Genomic DNA, 22863 nt, shown 5'->3' with positions numbered 1-22863 from the left:
TATGGCTTGGTAATTGAATGATATTAAAGAAATTTTGAATTTTGTAAGGCATGATAATAGTATTGTGATTATGCAAGAAAATATTTGAATATTTCTTTTTGAATTGCATATTGAAACATTTAGAGCTGGATGATATGATGTCTGGAATTTGCTTTGAAACATTCCAGCAACAAAACATAACAAGGAGGAAGGGGTAGACGAAACGAGTATATGGTAAAATGAATCTGGGGAATAGACACATGGGGTTTGATATACTTTCTACTTTTGAGTATGTTTGAAAAGTTTCACAATAAGGTTCCTGGACCCTGCCAAATATGGGTACACTGTTATCCAAGAGAAACTCTTTTAACTGTTCACATGTTCTGCAGCCATGTTTGTGAAATGAAAATTGGAAATGACTTAAATGTTTGTCAATAAAAAAAGAGATAAGTAGAGGTAAAGTGATAAGAAGTTGTCCTGTCAGCAGCCATTCCCCATTCATGTTTAATAAAATCCTGATTTTATTTATCCCTCACAGAAATGTTTTGCAGATGCATCATTATGGAGCCAAGGCATGGGTTGGACTCTCCTTTCTTTTTTGCCAGTAATTGCCCAGCGGTGGGCAGGCAACCAATTTCACCAATGAGAACAAAGGGGAAATTTGGGTGAGAGGCTTCATCATACTACATTGATTCTAAGATGTGGTCTTTTTTCATCTTTAAAAATGGCAGACTTCTCACAAGTGATAGCATCTCACAAGCAGTCTGTCAGATGGCTGTTTAGTATGTTTGTCATTCCCTCTGTGTGTGCAGACTTGATCTGAAAACCTACCATTTGTGGCATCTTGTGGTACAATCCAGAAAGTGCCAAAATTAAAAACTGCAGAACAAGTCTTCTTGAGACAACAGTGGCATACTATGTGAGGAGATGCTATACTAATGGACCTGAAGTCTCAAATAATGTAGGCATTAATTATCTCACTGTTGAGAAATCTGCAGGTAGACTGTTTCATTGCTGGATCAGTGACTCACAATGTCAGGATGCAGTTTGACATCCCTGAGATTCTTTTTGTCGTCTTCTCACGGGCCATAGGTAACTGCCACAGGTCTGAGCATCACGCCTTTGCCTGACCGTATCCAAAGCAAGAAGAGGAAGAGGACAATGTGGACAGACTTTATGATGCTAAGTGAAATATGTCAGAGGAAGACAAATACTGTATGTGGAATCTTAAAAAAAAGAAAGAGAACTCATAGATACAGATTGGTGATTGCCAGAAGTGGAGATGGAGGTGGGGAGCAAAATAGATGAAGTGGGACAAAAGGTACAAAATTCCACTTATAAAATAAATAAGTCATGGGGATGTAATGTACAGCATGGTGACTAATAACACTCTATTGCATATTTGAAAGTTGCTGAGTAAATCTTAAAAGTTCTCATTACAAGAAAAAAATTTTTCTCATCACAAGAAAGAAATTAATTTTAACTATGTATGGGGACGGATTATTATGGGGCCTTATTATGGTGATCATTTAGGAATAAATACAAATATCGATCATTATGTTGTATAACCGAAACTAATGTATGTCAATTATGCCTCGATTAAAAAAATTGAGAGAAATTAAAAGAAAAAAAGAACAGCCTAGGAAGACACGATGAATTAAATGTAATGTGGTATCCCATTCCTGGAACAGAAAAAGGAACATTGGTGGAAAAATGGCAAAAATCCAAAAAAAAGTGTGTTTAGTTAAGAGTAATGCACCAATCAAGGTGGTTTCTTGGATGTGACGGATGTACCATAGAAATTTATTGTTTTTTTACAATAGGACAGAGCCTATGTATCATCTTTGCAACTTTTCTGTACATCTAAAAGTATTCTAAAATAAAATGTTGTTTTTCAACGGGAACCACAACAGTGCTTTCTCACAGATTTTAAGAAATCAACGGGAAAGTAAGGCCAAGTGCAAGGCTCAATGCTTAACATATATATGTCAGGTGCGGTTATTGTGATTTTATGTAAAATGAGGGACACGAGCTCTGACGGTAAAGTATTTTAATCAGGGTAAACAAAAAGCGGTCGCAAGCAAACCCTCCCAACCCACCCAGCACACTCCCAGAGGCGCGAGCGAGCGGACGTCAGGACGGGTGCGCGCGCGCGCGCGCGCCGCAAGGGGTGGGGCGCGGAGGACGCCAGCGTGGGCGGGGCCAGCCGCAGTTCCCACGGCGGCCGCGGGCCCCCGGAAGTAGTGTGTGCCAGGACTCTGCAGGGCGAAGGCGGTAGATGGCGGGATGCAGTGGCGCCGCCTAGTCAGAGACGCCGCTGCTGTTGCTAGACGACGCGAACTAGCCTTCGTCACTTCCTCAGCCCGCCGCCTGCCCACTCCCCAGGCCGGAACCTAGGAACCCGGAGCCAAGGTGGGCACAGAGTCGTCCTGAGAGGTCTAGGACAGCCGCCAGCCCGGCAGCTGGAGTCGAGGCCACGCCACCTGCGGGGAAGAACCCGAGTCGAGGCGGGAAGATGGCTGCAGACAAGCCTGCAGGTGAAGTGCCAGCGCCCCGCGCGCTGAGACAGCGGGACACGCGGGGGTGGGAGACCCTGGGCGCTGAGTTGTGGGGGCCGGGAGTGAGGCTAGTGGTTGGGAACTCAAGAGCGACTTTAATTTGGGCGTGCATGTCTCTCTCCTATCCCATTCCCCGACCGTCGCTAACATGAGTCTTTGGGCCCCAGGTCCGATAGATTTTTACTCAAGTGCAGCTGGAAGCCGCTACTGATCGTCTTTCCCTGCTTTCCAGAATATGTTTGGATAAAACTTAAATTTATTTAGCCTCTGCACAGACTTTTCGACTTCCCAGTGGGGAGGGCAGAGCAGGAAAAGTTCACCGGGAGCACACAGCTGCCTCAGTGTCCCCTGGCGCAGGCTAGGTCTCACCAGGGCTGTTTTGGCCATATGCACCCTGCCTCTGGTCAGCTACGTCCTATGTAATTAGCTTTGTTGTAAACCACTTATTTAAATAGACGTGAAATCATTGTGTCACTGATTGCCCTGTGTTTAGAACCTATTTTTTCCTAGTCCCTCATGATTAATTGAATCTAGATGATTTTGTTTGCGGATTACTGCCCCATTCCTAGAATCATCATTAAGGAATATAAAATTCTTTCCTGCCTACCCTCTGGGACAGAGTTGTGTATGTTTCCTTTAAAAAAATTAATGTTCTCATTCGATATGTTTCCACACACACACAAAAAGAAAGTAATGTTCTCTTTGACATCTGTAGTTAAAAGTGATCAACACTTAAACTTTACAGTGAAATTTACAAAAGTTCTTAATGTGCTATGGGCTTTAGTAAGCCCTGATCTTAATAACTGACAGATAAACTTGATTTGAAATTAAATAAGTCCATCCTAATACAGGTACAGCTGGATAAAATTGTTAGAAAATTTCTTCAGTAATCTGCTAAACAGAAAAATAACAAAGAAAAGATTTAGAAAGGGAGGATGTAGAGTGTGGTATAGAATTTTAGATAGGCTGGTGAGGAAAGCCTCTGATGAGGCGATCTTTGAGCAGACAGCTGAATGAAATGAAGGAGTGAGCCATAGGGAATGGGGATGGGTGGATGGGGATAATGTTTCAGGCAAGGAATAAGCATGACTTGTCCTAGGCTAGACCAAGAGGACTGACATCTTCCTTCCTAATTTAGGACAGTGTCTGTTCCCCAGGTTTACCATACCTGCTTGCCCATACCCATTGCACTGGGCCTAGAATGACCATTTTAGGCCTAAGCCCATCTAATTTTCAAGTCCTACCTCATTCATAAAGCATTCTTCTACTTGTTCGATCATTCACAAAGATTGAGTGCCAGGTGCTATCTTCCATCTTGTAGAAATGGATATGACATACTTTGAGTACCTACTATGCAACCTACTAGAGATAGACTTATTATAGTGGCACTCCCATTTGGTAAGAGCTATATAATACATATAGAAGAATAAAGTCCACTGTGATTTGGGGGGTATTTCTTTGGTTTAAATTTATAGGCCATGTTGTAGGAAATTTTCTACTTTGATAATAAAATTGAATTTGTATTAAGTAGGTATTTAGTATGGCTCCCTTGAATCCCTCTGTTCCTCCTCTCCATCCCTATTTCAACTGCTTTAGTTCTGGCCTTTTATCTCTTAATGAGATATATTTCACATTAAGCAGCCTCCTGACTGATGTTTGTCTCTTCCTATCCAATCTATTTTTCTCACTGCTGCCTTTTTATTTATTTTCTAAAACACTAATTGGATCACACCATTCCCCCGCCTGTAAACTTTCTAAGACCGTACCATCTTTTGTGCATCAAAACCTCACTCCTTAATGTCATTTGTGAGGGTCTTCTCAATCTATTTACAGCTGATGATTTTCTGTCAACACATCTAGCTCTTCACACCAGAAATGATTCTCTTGGAAAACGTGTTCTTTTGAGCTTCTCAGTGGTAATGCCCTTCTTTCTCTAGCTGGAGAACACTCTCATTCAAAATCTAGTTTATATGCTGCTTCATCTCTGAGCTCCTGCGCCCAGGGCCCTTTTCATGGAGGGGTCTTGTGTGCTTGTTCTTCATTAGGTAAGAAAAGAGGCCCATGAAAGGATTTAAGGAGGTGAGTGACCTGATCACATGGGCTATGGTTGAGGGTGGATTTAAGTGAAACAAAACTGGAAACCAAGAGACTAGCTAATACTAGCTAACGTTGTGATATTAATTTATTCAATAGTCACCAAAGGCTTGCTCTACCAGGCACTACAAAGTCTGTCCTCATAGAGCTTATAATGTAGTTTGAAAGACTACAAAATAAGAAATAATTATGATTTCATGTTGTAGTAAATATTGTAAAGAAAAGAAAAATGAATAAGAGGATGGAGGATAACTGAGAGCAAGGATTCTGTTTTGAATAGATTTGGTTAGAAAAGGAAGAGCTTTCTTAGAGGTGGCATTTAAACAGATGCTAAAGATAAAGAGCCAGCCATATGGGGGAAGAATGCTCCAGGTAGGAGGAGCAACAAATGGGGAATGTTTAAAGAACAGCAAGAGAACCTCTTGAGGAAAGAGACTTTTGTCTGTTAGTTATGCTCTCTCCTCAGCACCTAGAACAATGGCTGGCATGTAGGAGACACTCAATACATATTTATAGCATAGTGAGCAAATAAGCATGGCAAGCGATAAAGTCAGATGTGGCAGGAGACAGCTTGTAGGCCATGGAAGAAGTTTCAATTCATTCTAACTAATGAGAAGCCCCTGGGAGATTTCAGCAAGGGCATGATGTGATCTGATATATGTTTTAACTGAGCCACGTGATGATAATTGATGAGGAGTTAGGAGCATGGGGTTTGAAATCAGGCAGTCTAGGTTCATGCTAGCCAGGTTCATACTAGCTGTACTACTTGCTATTTGTGAGACCATGGGTCCATTTTAAGAAACCTTTTTTAAGTCTCAGCTTTCCAGTTATAATGAGAATGATGATATCTACCTCACAGGACTAGTAAAGGGTTAAATGAAATCATCTTAGGCCCTGGTTTTTAAAAATGCTGACTAATATTACTTTAGGGTAGTTGTAGGATGGAGAGGAGAAGTGAGAAATGTTTAGGGAGTAAAACGCAGAATTTGTGATTGACTGGGTATAGTAAGTGAACAGAAAACCTTACATCTTGGGAAAGGTTCTTAGTTGAGCCTCAGTTTTCATTTGTAATAGGGGTCCTAATTTATTCCTAATAGCTTTCTAATTTATTTACCACACAGGGTCGTAGCTTGTGAGGATCAACTGAGGTAAGATGTGCACTTTCGCCCACATCCTTGGGAAGCAGAATCCAATTAAAGTGCTGACTTTTTATTTGGAAAGTGCAAGTCCAGGGTAGTTCGTGAAAGTGAGGGAGAGAAGGAAGTAAGCCAGGGGGAGATGCAGTACATTCCATCCTCAGCTACTGCTTCACCTTGAGCTGGGAAGAGACATAGCAGGTCACTTGCATATGGGATTTTTCTGGAAGGTTTTCAAAGAAAAACTACACTTCAGAATAGTCCATATGAGAGAGAAAGAAGGAATGTTTTATCTGTCCAGCTTCCTCCCATTTTTTGTTTCCAATAGGTCAAGACTCACCTGCTGGGAACTAATGTACCTGAGCTTCTAGGTTGCGTGGCTTCTCAGTGACTGATCAGTCAACAGTTCTCACACTCTGAGTTGTATTTCAACTAAATTGTAAAGGGGGGTGTCCCAAGGTAGATGGGGTGCCAACCAGAGACAAAGATTGAAGGGACAGTGGAAGGTTCACAAGCTTTGTGTCCCTATGTAACATATAAAAGTGGCGTGAAACCGGTATCACTTTTGACTAAGGTAATGCCAGCAATGTTTTAGAATGATTTATATGACTTTACTTTTGAAAGCTGAAAGGAAAAAGCGGCTGGAGTTAGAAAACAAAATCCTAGATTTGAATTTATCTGAGAATTTGGACTATGAGAATGGCAGGAATAGGCTTAATAGATAAAGATTGACATGGATAAAAGAAAGGCAGGACACGGTGAATAATATAAAGTCAGAAAAAGAGTACTTAAAGAGGGCTTTGAAATTTTGAGCAAGACCGACTATAAAAATGGTAGGAAGAACAAACAGAAAAACTAAGCCACTGCTATTTTTATCGTATTTAAAACACCCAAAACCTTTTGTTATTAAGTGTATATGGTAAAAAGTTTGAAGTCCTCTATCTCCCCTCTTTCCAGATAACCTATACTGAGTTCGTGTGTTCTTCCAGATTTTTTCTATGCCTACCCAAGCTCATATTGACTTTAAAAATAAATATATGCAGATAAGGAAATAAACTGTGCAACAATGTCCTACCATTTGCTTGTCCTACTTCATTATCCTACTTCAGAAAATTAGTATTTGAATATATCAAATTTTCACAGTTGAACCAAAAATGTTTTTAAAGCTTTAAAGAATCTGTGCCTTAAAGAATTTGTGCCTTTCAAATTAAAATCCTTAACTGGATTCCTGAAATATTGTATTTTAGTACGTATTTTCTTTTTCTTTTTTCTTTCGTGACTTTGATTTTTTTTTAAGAAATTAATTTCATTTGCCTTGTAGAACATCCCACATTTTGGATTTGTCCTTCTGGTATCCTTTAATTAATTCCTTATCTCCTGTATTTTTTATAAACTGAGAGTTATTTTTACAGGCTTCATTAGATTTAGGTTTAACATATTTGCAAGATACTTTGTAGGTAATGCTGTTTACTTTTTATAAAGTACACGTTATCGATTTGTTCACTATTAGTGATTCTAAAATTTGATCAGTTAAGATGGTAACAGGAACTTCTTTTTCCATTCACAATTAGAAGTAATCTATGGGATATATACAAATACCAAATCGTTGTTATACACCTGAAACTAAGGTCAATTATATCTCATTTTTTTTTTAAAAAGAAGTAATCCATGGTGTACTAATTTGTTAAATGCTGAAAATTTGATTAATTCTTTTCATTTTGCCAGTTTTCAGATTAGGGAATTAATGTAGTGACCTACATTTGCTATTTTAAGTGTGTTTAACGTTTAAGAATTTAGAGTAATCTTTTTGCTGCATCTACTGCGAGGATGAAGACCATTCTCAGCAGTCAGACTGCCAGCGTTCCAGAAAATGTGGACATCACTCTGAAGAGAAGCACAGTTTTTGTGAAGGGCCCCAGAGGCACCCTGCAGAGGGACTTCAGTCACATCAATGTAGAACTCAGTCTCCCTGGAAAGAAAAAGAGGCAACTCTAGGGCTGACAAATGGTGGGGCAATAGGAAAGAACTGGCTACTGTTCACACTATCTGTAGTTGTGTACAGAACATGATCACTGGCTTCCATTACAAGATGAGGTCTGTGTACGCTCACTTCCCCATCAGTGTCATTATTCAAGAAAATGGGTCTTGCTGAAATCCGAAATTTTAGGGGTGAAAAATACATCCACAGGGTTAAGATGAAGTCAGGTATTCCTTGTTTAGTATCTCAAGCCCAGAAAGATGAGTTAATTCTTAAAGCAGTTCTCCTCAATTCCCTGGGCCGTGAACGGGTACCAGTCTGTGGCCTGTTAAGAACTGGGACACGGAGCAGGTGAGCGGTGAGCGAAAAAGCAAAGCTTCATCTGTATTTGCAGCCGCTCCCCAGCACTAGCACCACCGCCTCAGCTCCACCTCAGATCATCAGTCATTAATTAGATTCTCATAGGAGCATGGGTCCCTGGTGCCAAAAAGATTGAGAACTGCTGTCTTAAAGGAAAAGACCTTGAAGTTGTATCAGATTCAGCTGCTTTGATTCAACAAGCCACAACTGTTAAAAACATGGATATCAGAACATTTTTGGATGCTATCTATGTTTCTGAAAAAAAGGAACAGTTCAGCAGGCTGATGAATAAGATCTAAGTTGTCCAGCTACAGAAATGCCAGGATGTCGGATGATTCTTCAGACTTATTTGTGCTATTTTAAAGTTGCAATAAAAGTTGTATATTGATTTGGGCAGGGAGAATTTAGAGGAGTATTTTGGTCTTATGATTCAAATTTAAAATCTATAACTGAGTGAGTAATTGATTTATACTTATGGATATAAGTTGAAACCTTAACTATATTTGTATTATTTCACTGGCATTAAGGAATACCTGAGTCACTGTTTGCATAAGTTTAATTTTTTAGATTTATAAGTTAAGTTTTCAGAAAATTTTGCCTTAAGTCAAGCAATTGTGTATAAAATTGAATGTATTAAATTATTTAAAGTAGTTAAAATTTACGTTCGAAGGCGTTTAACTTTGTAAATGAAATCAAACATCACAACCCTTTAAAGTTAAAACTCCAAATAGAATAAGACAAATGTAAAAGTTTGAGGAAAATCTAGGCTTTTTGAATTTGTAACATTAATAAATCAAGTATTAACATTTGAAAACTAGAGTAAATCTTTTTTTCTGTGCATAAAAACTACTCCCAGATATGAAAATAAAAATACTCATTGGCAGTAGTAATGTTCTCTTTTGCCTGTCTTCCCCAAAGCATGCTGATATTCTTGATTCTTGATACTATGTTCCTTTATTTGTGCAGTGCTGGACAAGGTGCTCAAGTCTATAGCATTTCTGGTCTCATGTTGTTTCTCTGGGTTGTGTAAAAATCAGCCATTATAAATAGGATTTTGATAAGTCAGATGTACTTGGTTAAGTGATAGAAAACCACATGTGAGGTGCGTGAGCCTTAGCTACATGGTGACTTTGTTGAACCTGAATTATTTTTCTTGGAAATGGCATCCTTATTTAAAATTTTCTATTTACAAAGATATCAACACTATTTTGTGAGTGTAGCAGATTTCCTTAGGCCTTAGCAATTCTTTTCTTTTCCTTTGGAAAAAAAATATTTCTTTTCTTCAACATCATTGGAGCTATATTTTGAAAAGTGTAGTTTGTATGGAAGATCCTCCTCCAATCAGATTCGAATTGTTAATATTCTGTAATGGAATGTGTCTGTGCCTTCAGTTAACTGACTTTTTTCAGTTTTGGAAAAGCAGTGTGTTTCTTTTCTACTTAGTTCAAATCTGAAGGCAATTGTTTGGTTAGAAATGAAGCCTGTTGGCTTAAAGAGTGTCAAGGTTTGTGCGCCAAAGAGCTCTGTACGCCTAGAAAGTCAGCCATGTTCATTAGGCCAGAGTAGAAGGAAAGTGAAACTTATGGATGAACGGTCATACACTCTTTCAATTGGCAATGGAGACTACTTTTGGACAAATAAGGACACATTGTGGAATTATGTGCAGACTCTTTCTGGTAAGAAGTCAGCAATTACATTTAAAAAACATTATAGAAATAATACCTATTTCTTGCAGAAAACTTGGAAAGTGGAAAGAGATAGTAAGGAAAATTAAAATAGTAATTCCACTGAAGTTTTGGGTTTTTTGTTTTGGGTTTTTTGTTTTTTTCTTTAGGTTTTATCTTGACATAAAAGAATGTGGGTAAAATAATGGTTAACATGTAAAAGGCTGTTGTGGAGCTTAGTTCTCTGAAATGTCTGTAGAAATGAGAATTTCAGAGTCTCTTGTCAGCCTTAGAGTCTACCTTATTTATTTCTTCATCTTAAAGTTGGCTTCTCTCCTTTCTTGGAAGATTTTAGGAGACTTTGAAAGGCCCAAAGGAATCATGATAGCAGTGGCTACAGGAGCCAATCTGCTTTTGGTAGAAAGTTGATAGAAGTTTAAACTCTTCAGCATCTTGGTGAATTGTTCATGTTTCCCTCTGCCCTATAATTTATGTTTCTCTCTGCCCTATGTACATCACTCTTTGAGAGTTGGACCTAAAAGTTCCTTTGAAGAATGTCATCTAATCAAGAGAGGGAATATTTTAGAAGAACCTACAGAAATGACTTGATGGCAAACTTAAGAATTTTTGTCATTTGTTTTAGTGTACTTTCTTATGAGGGAAGATAGACTTTTAAAGTAGTTCGGATTTCCTTTAAAAATTTAAAGTGTTTATGTTTATTGTTAAAAAATTTATGTTAAACATACATGGAGTTGAGGTTCTGTGTCACTCTAAACTCATACTTTGCTTTCCGGGGTCCTAAAATATCCTGTCCCATTTTTACATATTTTAAAGTAATTAGTGGTTACTGTTATTGTACACCTGAAAGCCTTGCAAAACAAATGGACTGTGTAAACAGATGGACTATGTATATATAGTAGTCTTGCAGTCAAACTCATTGTTACTGGCTTTCTAAAGTAAAGGCTATCTTAACACTGTCCTCTTAAACTGGTGAACTTTCTCCATTAAACTATTAGTTCTTCCTCCTCCCTATCAGGATTCAGTTCTCATTTGTCTGTATGCTAATGTGGAGATGAAATACTAATTTAAGTATCATCTCACTTTATGTATCAGAAGTAGCACTTCTAATAAATTCAAATACCAGAATACCTTTTTTGTTGGGCAGATCTAAGTCTTAGATAAGTTCACTCAAGCATAAGTTATGTTATGCTCTTGGTATAAGTGGCGATTCCCAAAACAGTATATGATCTAAGGGTTTCACAGCCATCTAAAGAGCTGTTCCATAATTCATCACACTAAATTTCATTGTTAATTTGTACGTGTAAAGTGCAGAAATAAATATATTTTTTAAAAGCATAACTTCGAGAATCCTCAGTTATTTTGGTGAAAGGAAAGGGGGAGGGAGCTAATATTTATTTAATATCTCCAAGCAAAGAGTTTAGGTGGCCAAGGGGAGCCTAAAAGGGAGTCACTGAAGATGTGACTGATTCTAAGATGCGTGCTGGTTTCATTATGCCATGTTGCCTTCTTCAGAAAGAGGAAATTGGGAGTCTTTACTGACTGCCGACATGTGCCAAACCAGGGTTTCCCAGAGTCAGTTCTGCTGAGGACTGGTTCTTTGAAATGCTCCTCGAGTCTAGGTTTCTAGGTGGTTATCAACATGCCCACATCCTAAGTGCACATGCAATTAAATGAATTCTCACACACCCAGAAGTGCCCTTTATGCATCTTGCAGTCACTAGACTCCTGAAGGTAACCACTTACCTGACTTCTAAAACCTTATATTAGTGTTAAGTAGGCATTTAAAAATAAAATTTGTAAAAAGTAATTATGCTCATTATAAAAATTTAAAAGTAAAGAGGAATATGAAGGAAAGTGAAATCGATCCCTCCTTCATCCCACTCTCTAGAGGTGAGCATTGAGTTTGATGCCTGTCCTTCCAAACTTTATTCTGTACATATTCAGAAATACATATATATATATATTTTTATAAAACAGGTTCAGTTGTATAAAACTGTGGTCTGTTTTATATAACAAGATGACGTAGATATTTTTTCATGTATAAGCATGTAGACTCAGCTTCTTTTTAACATTCAGTGTGTCATTGTATTCCTATACCATGATTTAGTTAACAGTTCTTTTAGCCGAAAGATAAATTATTTTGAGACATTCACTATTATAAACGATACTGCAGTGAGCATCTCTGTGTACTTGCGCATGTGTATTTGTAAGGTGAATGCCTACAAGTGGGATCGTTTGGTCAGAGGCTATGTGCATAGCTAGGTACTGCCAGTTACCTCCAAAGAGATTATACCAGTTTGTACTCACACCCAACAGGTGTCATACTTGAGCAGTTTTAGACTTGGTTCAGCAGAGATTTTTATGTTTTTTGTTGGATTCTATTTTTAAATAAGAAACAAACAAAAAATCTAATTTTTACAATAGTAAATATAGTAAAAATAGTAAATGGTGGGGCAGGAATCATTAATCTGAGAATGTGTATGGACACTTAACTCATGTTAAGGAGGCTTTTTAGTTGTGTTCATCTTGGCTTTTGGATTTCTAAGTTTATGAACGCATTCTTTGCCTGAAAATTACCTCCCGAGTTCTTATCAGTGTCGTTTTCTCATTGCTAAATGTTACTGCGTTCCAACTGGATTATAAACTTCTTGAAGGCATTGTACATGTATATACACATAATGTCCTTGTGTCTCCAGGGCCTGCCTTTGGTGTATTGCTGTGGGGACAGACTGATTTTTTTTTTTTTTTTTTAACGCCTTCTGCACTTGATCTTTCTAGGTGGTCTCTCATCCAAGTACTAACCAGGCCCGACCCTGCTTAGTTTCTGAGATCAGATGGGATCAGGCTTGTTCAGGGTGGCATAGCCGTAGACTCAGATTAATATTTTTAAAGGGGCACATTCTCAGCCCAAATGTCCCAATGGACAGAACTATAATTCTGACATAAGTAAAGGTGTGTCTTCATCGAACTTAGCCAGGACTAAGGGAAACATTTAAATTTTTTGAGGAGTGGCTTCTTATTTAGAACACTGATTAGCCGTTGTAATTGAGAGAGCTCTAACTTTGGTAACTTCATTAGGACGAAGACAGTTAGGAAAACTAGGGACACATGCACTGCAAAACTGTTATTTCTAAAGAACTGTAAAACTTGTATATTTACAGATCAGGGAACAGAGAAACATGAAGGGACCGGTCAGTCCTCTGGGATCACTGATCAAGAGAAGGAGTTGTCCACTAACGCCTTCCAGGCTTTCATGGTAAGAAATGGTTTCTCCTAATCTGCTCCATTTTTAGGATCTGTCAAGTTTGAATCATTTCACAGTGAATTTTTAAATTTATAATTTTTGTTCTGTCCTAACTCAAGAGTTAAGTTCAGAGAGTAGGTTTAGTAATAAAACAAAACATTTTAGAGTTTAAATATGGTGAAAAGAAAGGGACTAATTTGACCCATTCCCAAGTTTCTGTGTTTTCATAAATATGTTTTAACTCTCACAGTGTTGTTTTTGTCTTTAAATTTGTAAGTTTGTGGGTCAGTCTTTTTATTTAACTACTCTTTTCAATTCTTTTTCTTGAATGTGCCTTAAAATGGAACCCCAAAAGTTTGTCAAAACTTTAACTTTTCTGACATTAAAAGATATGGAAATAAAAACCTTATTCGATTGTCAGGTTATATACATGTAAGCAAAAGAACTTGATGCTTGGGTGTTCAAAGCATATTTACCTGAAATTAAAATGTAGAGTAATTAATCATATTACTTTTCTTGGCTAGCCTTGTCCCTGCTAGCAATATGTGTCAATTTACTAATATATATATTATGTGATTATAACATACATAGGTATCCTTTATATATATTTATGTAAATGTTATAGATATGATGTACATGTATCAATGTTAGATTCTTAGGAAATAAATATTTCCTGCAATTTCTTTTTTTCTCCAGTTTTATTGAGATGATCGACATATCACAATTTCTTAATTGATATCAATATTGCTGCGTCTAGTGACTTTAACTGGTATATTTGGGGAAATTATATCTGTCTTTTTAAAGAATTTTTAAATAAAGATGAGTGAAGTATATTTGGAAATGATTGTGTAGTTCTTAAAACTGGTATGTAATTTTGTATGTGTTTTTATTTTTGTTTTAGACTGGGAATTATGATGCCTGTCTGCAACACCTTGCCTGCCTACAAGATGTAAACAAAGATGATTATAAAATAATTTTGAATACAGCAGTAGCTGAGTTTTTTAAAAGTAACCAAACAACAACAGATAGTTTGAGACAGACACTTAACCAGCTGAAGAATCAGGTAATACACAAGTGAATTTAGCTATAAAAATGTTGTGATGCTCTCTAAATTGTGAGGAAAATAGTTAAGGAAAATTAATGTGATTTCTTGTCTGATATTGATAGCACAATTTCTAATATATCTGAAACATTTATTGGTATTAATTTTATGTGTATAAAATAATTCCAGGAAATGAAAAGTATATTACATGATTTTATTTTCTATTGGGTTTTTAACTCGAACAGAATAGAGTAATATACCAAATTTGAGTGAGCTTTGGAGTTTTGAGAAAGAATTAAAGTACAAATACATGAAGAAGCTTAGCCACTGAGATATTTCTTATTTATTACCGCAAAGATCTGATTGTTAATAATGTCAAATTGTTTTAGCATTTTGGATCAAGAGATGATTAATTGATTAAGTAGAATATATTTTGATTTATATATGGCTTAGGGCTTGCCTTTTTCATTAGTCTAGTCATAACAACATTTTTCAAATTATAAGATTAGACCATTGATATTCAGGAAGGCTACAATGACGATGGGATCAGCTAGCAGACATTTAGAGCTTACTATGTAACAAGGCCCTGCTAAGAACCTTATATATAGCATCTCACTTATTCTTCCCAGTAGCCCTATGAAGTAATAACTATAATTTTTCTCATTTTACAGATAGGAAAACTGAGGTACAGATAGCTTATGTAAACTGTCCCAAACACAAGGCTTTTAGGTCATAAGAGCTACACGAACCCATTCTGTTTGACTCTAGGACCTGCGCTTTTAATTACTGCTTCATGCTGTAGAAGGTCTCAAGACCTTTTTGAGTCTCTTTCCTGTGTTCATGAGTACCACTGTACCGTAGATTATCACCTTAAAATATGATGTAGTTGGAAATAAGTGACTCCTTCAGGTTCTTCATAATTTTTAATAGGAATAAAGTCATTTTCAACCCTATTAAAATTCTTCAATGAAAATGAGACTAAGGGCCCACATTTATCAGATGCTTACTTGGTTCCAAATTCCATATTAAGTGCCCTTATGCCTCAACTCATGAAATCCTCACATTCAACCATTGAGGTAGATACTTGTTATCTAATTTTCTAGCAGGGGTTTAGGGAGCCTAAAATTTTTAATTTATACAACTAAGAAGGAAAGGAGCAGTATTTGAACTAGACCATCTGACTCTTGAGCCTGTTCTTATAACTACCTCAGTCTTCATAAATTTAGATGTCATCACATTTCCTCATTACACTAGTATTTATTACCCATAACTTTCTCTAGAGCTCCAGAATCAAAGATGAGGTTTGTTGATATCTAGTATATGAGCGCTATGACCTCATGGACAGTTTCTTCCAAGGAACATTTATTGGATCTTGGAGCATAAATTCGTCCTTAAAACTTTTTTTTTAAATAATGGAGGGCTCCTGCAAACTTAAGTCAAGAAATCCTTTCACCAGCCTTTATTCTTAGAAAGGTTGGTTTAATAACCCCCCTAGTGCCTTCCAACTCTTGAGTTTCCTATAAGTGTTTGTACTCGTGTCTCCTCGCTTTCTCTAAATCATACTTCTATTCAGAGCCACTTGTTCTGGGCATAGTAACACACCTGTCAACCTATTCCACTTCCATTAACATTTTATCATTTAATGAGTAGTTTTTGTCCTGGCTAGGGTAATGACTAGATTATTTTTGGTGACTCATAGAAAATGTGGCAAAGTTATTTATGTCATAAGCTCAACCATTGCTGAATCCAAAAACTCCTTAATTTATCCAAAACTCTTCTTTCTGGCTAAGAATTAACCCTTCTTTAGCTCACTTTCTCCCCATTTATTAAGAAATGTTGTCTCTCTTTGGAAATTGAGTTTTCTCTATTTAAAGAGATTATTTTTAATCACTTGAAGATAGTGACTTGATAAGCAAAGATTATAAAGAACCCCCGGATTCGTCAAGCACGTGTTGTTCGTCAGCTAAGACCAATTGATAATATTGAACCCCACGGTCAGGCTCTCCACATGGGTGACTGAAGTCTGCAAAAGTCTTGATTATAAGTCACTTGTGTCAGGAACCTTCCAGTTCCTTGCCATGCACCAAACCCAGGTTGTTTAGTCCATGTATATCAAAGTTCTGCTTAATTTAGGGAAATGTTAGTCTTTGAATTAATTAACATTGCTCAATAATATATTTCAATCTTCGTATGACAAGAAAGATTAGTTTTAATGTAGGTAGAATTCCAGTTTCATGTGTTGCATGGAATTACATAATGGTTGCAAAATTTGTTTAAAATTTAAAAGCCCATAGATAGTCATTAGCTTTAAAATGCAAAGTGGTGTGATTTTTTTTCCTTTTGGTATCAGATGTAGACGTTAGGGTTCTAATAAAGCCCCATTGTGACAAAGTGTATTTTTGTTGTTCATTACTTCAAAAATCTATTCTTTTTATTATGGGAACAAAACCTGAACCTTATAGGAAAATCAGAAAATATACTTTCTAGTCATATGGCCTTGGGCAAGCTTTTTGAGCTAGTTTCCTTACTTATTATAAAATAGGAATGATAATGTTATCTATGTTCTCAAGGTATGGTGAAGATTAAATGAGGTAGTCTCTGTAAGAAAAACTTTTTGTAGCAGGCCTAGTACATAGTTATGAAGTAGTTAGCTATTGTTTGTTAATGTTTAAATTTTACTTTGGTTTTTACAAAATGGAATCAAACGTATATGTACATAACTGAATAACATTCTTATGGAAAAAGTTGTTTTGAGTTTTGGACATTCATGTAGCCCCTTTCAGCTCAAGAGGCTGCAGAGTGGGAATCCAACTCAGAAACCATGCTGGCCATTAAACGTTGAAGATATCTTCACAATGGCAAGGAAGAATCACCTTGCCTTGTGCTAAATACTTAATAAAGTCCCATCAAGTTGTTTTACTGAACAGAATTTTATTATCAATGGGATAATTTTTACTGTGAGTAAATAAAATCTAGAGGTCCTGTTGAAAATGTGTAAAAATTCTGAGTAAGAAATGTTGGCCTGTATACCTGTTTATTTATATAGGTTTCTTTCACTTTTGCTGTTTATTTTCCTTCTGTTATTAGAGCATAGTCCCTGTTGATTGTTTTATAGGTCCACTCGGCTGTTGAAGAAATGGATGGATTAGATGATGTTGAAAACAGCATGTTGTATTACAATCAAGCAGTCATTCTTTATCATCTGCGGCAATATACAGAAGCCATATCAGTTGGTGAAAAACTTTATCAGTTTATAGAACCTTTTGGTATGTTATCTGTCAAGTCAAAAATGTCCCTATTGTCTCATACTTACAAAGGTCTCTGGTGTTTTTACCTAGATAACCTAAATCAGAGAATTACATGTCAATAAGAAAGAAAAAGAGCTGTGTCAGGTTTTCTTAATGGTTAGAGAAGATAAAAATGATACCACTTTTAGATGAATCCAGGTTTTCTTTTAGCATGCACCCACCCTAGTTTTGAGGGATAACTGCTAAAAATGCTATTTCTAATTGGAAAGGCTCGCTAACTTTGTTGTTGTTGCTATTTAAACACCACCTTAGTGTACCTGATCCTTTCTTAATGTATTAAGGAAGGCGTGTTTTGAAATGTTAGGGGACAGTGTAGAATTTTATTTTGTCTATTGCCTAACTGAAATAGAGTAGATAGTATAGGACTGTCTGTGTTAGCTTTTCTGTTATCTTAACAAGCTTACAAGTACCAGCCTCAAGAGCAGGAAGAAAGGTAAGGGCAAAGGAAAAAAGTGGGAGCAAATAAAGCAGCAAAGGTGGACCCGGGAAATGGTTGTTAGAGAGCACTGTTGGTTTCTACCCACAATCAGTCAGATTTCAGTTGTGAGTCACATTCTTGTCTTTTTCTCCATGGTTACTTTCTTTTAAATTCAAAACACTAATGCAAATTCCTGATTAATAAACACCTGATTGCTGATATAGTCACTACAGGACAGGTAGGTGGTGGTGGACTGTGATGGCTCCTCTGTGATGCTTCAGGAAGACTTACAGGGTTGTCTGCTGCTGACAGCTGCTTGAACAGGTGCTTTCTGTGGCTCCAGCGTGGCATTTTAAGGTGTTGCTCTTCTTTCTCCTAAACGTGAAGGCATGGTACCTGGACAGACTGGGCTGAAGAGACCGCAATGGTAAAGGACTGTGTGAAGAGTGGACAGTTTCTGTCTTTTGAAAAGCTAGAGTCAGAATTATACTTCCAGGATGACACAGATGTATTTTTCTATAAAGCTGCTTTTTAGAATTTCCGGAATAGTTCATGAAATCCTTTCCCTGTGGTTGAGTGGAATCTAGCAACCAGCCAATATTCAAACTCATTTTTCTTCTTTGAAAATTATTATTGTTGTTTTTTGAACTTTCCTACTTGGATTCTTAATATATATTTATTGAGCATATAGTACGGGCCAAACACTGTTCCGGAATCTGAAGATAATGCAATGAATAAAACAGAATAAGCCTTTATTGTGTTGCTTACTCTCCCATTAGAACGTAAGCTTAACTTAGAACGTTAAGCTTACGTTCTAATGGGAGAGTAAGCAACACAATAAATATAGTGTGAGGTAATTCAATTCTGTGAAGAAAAGCTAAAATTGGGTAAGAAGATAGAGATCGACTGGGATGTTCTTTTTAGATAAGGTAGTCAAGGAAGGCCTGAAATATGACAGTATTTGAAAAGAGACCTGGATGAAGAGATTAGGTGAGCCATGCCACTCTTTAGAGGAAGAACATTCCAGCCAGAAGTAATAGTATATGCAGAGAACCTGAGGTGAGCTTGAGTTTGGTGAGTAAGAGGAACAGGCAGTTGTGACTGGAGGTAGGTGGGGAGACTGGTAGGAAATGAACTCAGAATTAGCCAAGAGCAGAACAGGTAATGCATTGTAACCTAGGTAAGGACTTATTGTTTTAAGGGGGTGAAAAGCCCTCAGAGATATGTCCTCTGCACATTAACTGCATTGATTTCAGTTTCAAATGAATTCCACTCTGGCTACTGGTAGGAGTAAGAATGGAATTTGGAGGAATTGTTAGGAAGCTCTTAAGGGCTTTTGAAATTTTCTGTTCTTGATTGTAGCAGCCTTCTTTTAGACTTAATTTTTCCTTTTACCTTCTCTTCTGCAAGGAAAAGAAGTAGTGTTATGTCATATCAGGTATACTCTTCCTCTCTTGGTTGGGCTCGTCTTCTTCTGAAGTCCTTGTCTTTATATTTTCCTGTTGGCTATTGCAATTTTCTGATATACTCCGATCCATACCTTGCTTTTGTCCCTGTAATCAAATTGTTTCTTTTTTCCGTTTCTGTATCTAGAAAGGAAATCTATTTTCTAGAGTCAAACCTTTTTAGAGTTAAAAGGAACCTCAGGTGATCACCTTGTCTCCCCTCCCCCCACCTTCAGGCAGGTAAAGTATTCTCCCCATTTTACAGGTCAGCCAGCTAAAGTCTAAAAATTAGTTCAGCGATGTGCAGAGGCCACACATCTAGTAAGTAGCTGAGCAGGTACTGGAATTGAGGTTTCCTTCCAAACAAGTATGTGCACTGATGTTTGGTAGATATTTTGCCTGAGGAAATTCACTTGCTAGAATCCCCGAAATGAGACACTCTGAGAAGTCTCATGGAATGGCATTTGTTGACATTGCAAGTTGCTTTCATTCATGGCTCTAGGTGATAAACATTCTTTTAAGTAAATAAAGACTTAGGCTTTGTTCTTTAAAGCTTTGGAGAATAGTCGTTTGAGATGTTTGCTTCACTTTGGATTGTGACTTTTCTTTTCCTGTTTTCTTTTTTCCCTTTCCAGAAGAAAAATTTGCCCAAGCAGTGTGTTTTTTGCTTGTAGACCTGTATATATTAACCTACCAAGCTGAGAAAGCTTTGCATCTTCTTGCAGTCCTAGAAAAAATGATTTCCCAGGGTAACAATAACAAAAATGGAAAGAATGAGGTGAGTGTTCTGACATGATCAGACTAAAATTTAAATAATGGTTAATATTTGTAGTTATTAAATATTAACAGCTTTCTTGAAATATAATTCCATATAGTATGGACTGTAGTTAATAATACTGTATTGCATATTTGAAAGTTGCTTAGGGAGTGGATCTTCAAAGTCCTTATCACAAAGAAATTTTGTAACTGTGTATGGATGTTAACCAGATTTTGCAATATATACAATTACTGAATCATATTGGACACCTGAAACTAATATACTATTGTATGTCAATTACATCTCAAAAATTTTTTAAAATACAAATCAAAAAATTATGCCTACACTCAGATGCCTCCACAAGCTAGGTAGAGAGTGACAGATAGATTAAATTTTTGATTAATGACAAGATAGAAGGAAGAAAGGAAGGGAAGGAGGGAGGGAGGTGTAATTCACATACACAAAATTTACCATCGTACCATTTACTAGTGTACAATTCACTGGTTTCTAGTATACTCACTGAATTATACAACCATCACTACTTTATTCCAGAACATTTTCATCACCCCGCAAAACCCTGTATTCGTTTATAGTCATTTCCTTTTATCTCTTTCTTCAGCCCCTGGCATCCACTAATTTACTTTTTATCTCTGTGAATTTGCCTCTTGGGGATATTTCATATAAATGGAATCATATGATATGTGGCCTTTAGTGATTAGCCTCTTTCACTTAGCGTAATATTTTCAAAGTTTACCATGTCGTAGCATATACTTCATTCCTTTTTTATGTATTTCATTCCTTTTTATGGCTGAATAATATTTCATTATATGGCTGTGCCACATTTTTTAATTCATCAGTCAATGAGCATTTGCATTTTTGGCTATTATAAATAATGCTGCTGTGGATATTTATGTACAGATTTTTGTGGGGGCTAGAGTTTTCAGTTCGCCTTAGTATATATATAAGAGTAGAATTGCTGGATCATATGACGACTCTTGGTTTAACCTTAGGAGGGACTATGACTGTTTTCCAAAGTAGCTGAGTTATTTTACATTTCTTTCAACAACTTAACGATGGTTTCAGTCCCTTAACATTCTTGCTAACCCTCGTTTATCTTTTTTAAAAATTGAAATTATCCTAATGGGTGCGAAGTGGGATCTCATAATAGTTTTGATTTCCCTGATGACTAAAGATATGTGTTAGCATCTTTTCATATGTGAGATATTAGTTTTACAGAATGTAAAGATTAGAATTAAGACAATAACATTTCATAATCTGGTTAAACAGGGTAGCTTTCACTAGGGAAAATTTCATCATCAAAGTTCTTCAAAAAGAGCGCCCATTTATGACGACTGATTCTCACCCTGGTGCATGCTGAGAGCACTTTTCAGTGCTCACATCTTTCACTTGGCTTGTGCTTCTGGTTCTCAAGGGAGGGTCTCTCTTCTTGCTCCTATGCTTTTGTTAAAAAAAGTATTATTTGCAGAAAGTAGATTGTCAGTACCTTTCTATTTATGTAACTTGTTGAGGTTTAAAAACAAACATCTATCATTGCTTTTTTTCATTTTAACAAGTGTGTATATGTAAGAGTTCAGTTAAATAATCTTAATATTATTCATAAACACTGTAGTAAAATATTTCATTTTTATATTTAGTACTTGCGATAGTGAAATATAATTCAGTTCAGCAGATGTTTGTGTGCTCTGCTAGGTGCTAAGGTGACAAAAATGAAAACACTGCAATTCTTGCTTTTCAAGGAACTCAGGTCAATGGAAGGAGAAAGACTGAGCAAATATATTCAGGGACTGGGAGGAAGGGGGATCGAGAATGTTTCAGAGAAGCTCAGATGTTTGATTTGGCCTTCAAAGATGTAATAGTTTGACGAATCAGAAAAGGAAGGCTAGAGCAGGATAACCATCCTAGCAGAGGAGACAGCACAAAAGATGTGAGAGTGGTGTGTTGGAGGAATTCTGGTAATCCGAAATGGGTGGTGGTGCCTGAGAAATATAATGGAGATCAGCAGATGAGATGAGCAACTCAAATATGGGTCATGTTGTGAAGGACTGTGAATACTTTACTAAGAATTTAAAAGTATGACATTGGCAGTGTTTATACCAGAGAAGGTTTTTAGGAAGGGAATGACATGATCTCTCCTGGGTTTTGCCTGAGTAATACTCCTGTTTTTTAAACCTAATCTATCATTATGTTCAACAGTGAGCTTCTTATAAGTAGAGTTGCTTGTCACCCACTCTGCAGTATTCCACCTGAATTTCTGAGAATGGGACCTGAGATTCTGAATTTTAGAAACGCTTTCTAGGAGATTCAGAGTAGCTCACTTGGAAGTCAGTGATATCATTTTGGTTAACTTTGTTTCACTACCCTACAGGCTGGTAATAACACCAACAAAGATGGATCCAATCACAAAGCTGAAAGTGGAACTCTAATAGAAGCTGCAAAATCAAAGATACACCAGGTAGCGTAAACTTTAAGAGAGGTTATACATCACATGTATTTACTTGTGTTATGAATGATGAGGAGTGTGATAGATCATTGAAAGCAGTAAATCATTTAAGGCGTATGTATTTATTTGGCTTTGAAATATTGTATTTTAGAATATATTTTGCTTAAGGTGATAGTGCCATATCATTTCTTATTTATTTATTTTTTATGGTGACATTAGTTAACGAAATCCGATGTTTCAACTGTACATTTTAACAATAAGGCATATATATATTTACATTGTGTGTTCACCTCCCATAGTTAGAAGTTAGATTTCTTTCTGTCACCACATATTTGATCTCCTTTACCCTATCTACCTTCTCCCTCCCCTCTCCCCGCTACTCTCTGGTAACCATTATA

General features: G+C 36.8%; 1 protein-coding gene and 2 pseudogenes across 3 annotated transcripts in view; 2 read left to right on the top strand and 1 right to left on the bottom strand.

Annotated features, from left to right (window-relative positions):
- Window positions 1–2221: 2221 nt before the first annotated feature.
- CNOT10 (CCR4-NOT transcription complex subunit 10) overlaps window positions 2222–22863 on the top strand; it is a 53840-nt gene continuing 33198 nt past the window's right edge. For 2 of the 3 annotated variants that reach the window (XM_039843450.1, XM_039843451.1), the window contains exons 1-6: window positions 2222–2516; window positions 12952–13046; window positions 13936–14097; window positions 17192–17342; window positions 19883–20025; window positions 22391–22477. In XM_039843450.1, coding sequence (XP_039699384.1) covers window positions 2495–2516; window positions 12952–13046; window positions 13936–14097; window positions 17192–17342; window positions 19883–20025; window positions 22391–22477 — 660 coding nt within the window. In that variant the 5' untranslated portion in view covers window positions 2222–2494. Of the gene's footprint in view, window positions 2517–5752; window positions 5780–12951; window positions 13047–13935; window positions 14098–17191; window positions 17343–19882; window positions 20026–22390; window positions 22478–22863 lie in introns of all 3 variants that reach the window. The other variant, XM_039843453.1, reaches the window with a different exon arrangement.
- Window positions 2481–12528, top strand: LOC120586794 (60S ribosomal protein L9-like; annotated as a pseudogene).
- Window positions 12544–12662, bottom strand: LOC120586848 (uncharacterized; annotated as a pseudogene).

The sequence above is a fragment of the Pteropus medius genome, unplaced genomic scaffold (assembly GCF_902729225.1).
Source record: "Pteropus medius unplaced genomic scaffold, Ma_sr-lr_union100, whole genome shotgun sequence".
Lineage (NCBI taxonomy): Eukaryota > Metazoa > Chordata > Mammalia > Chiroptera > Pteropodidae > Pteropus > Pteropus medius.
This window is presented reverse-complemented; position numbering and strand designations above follow the sequence as displayed.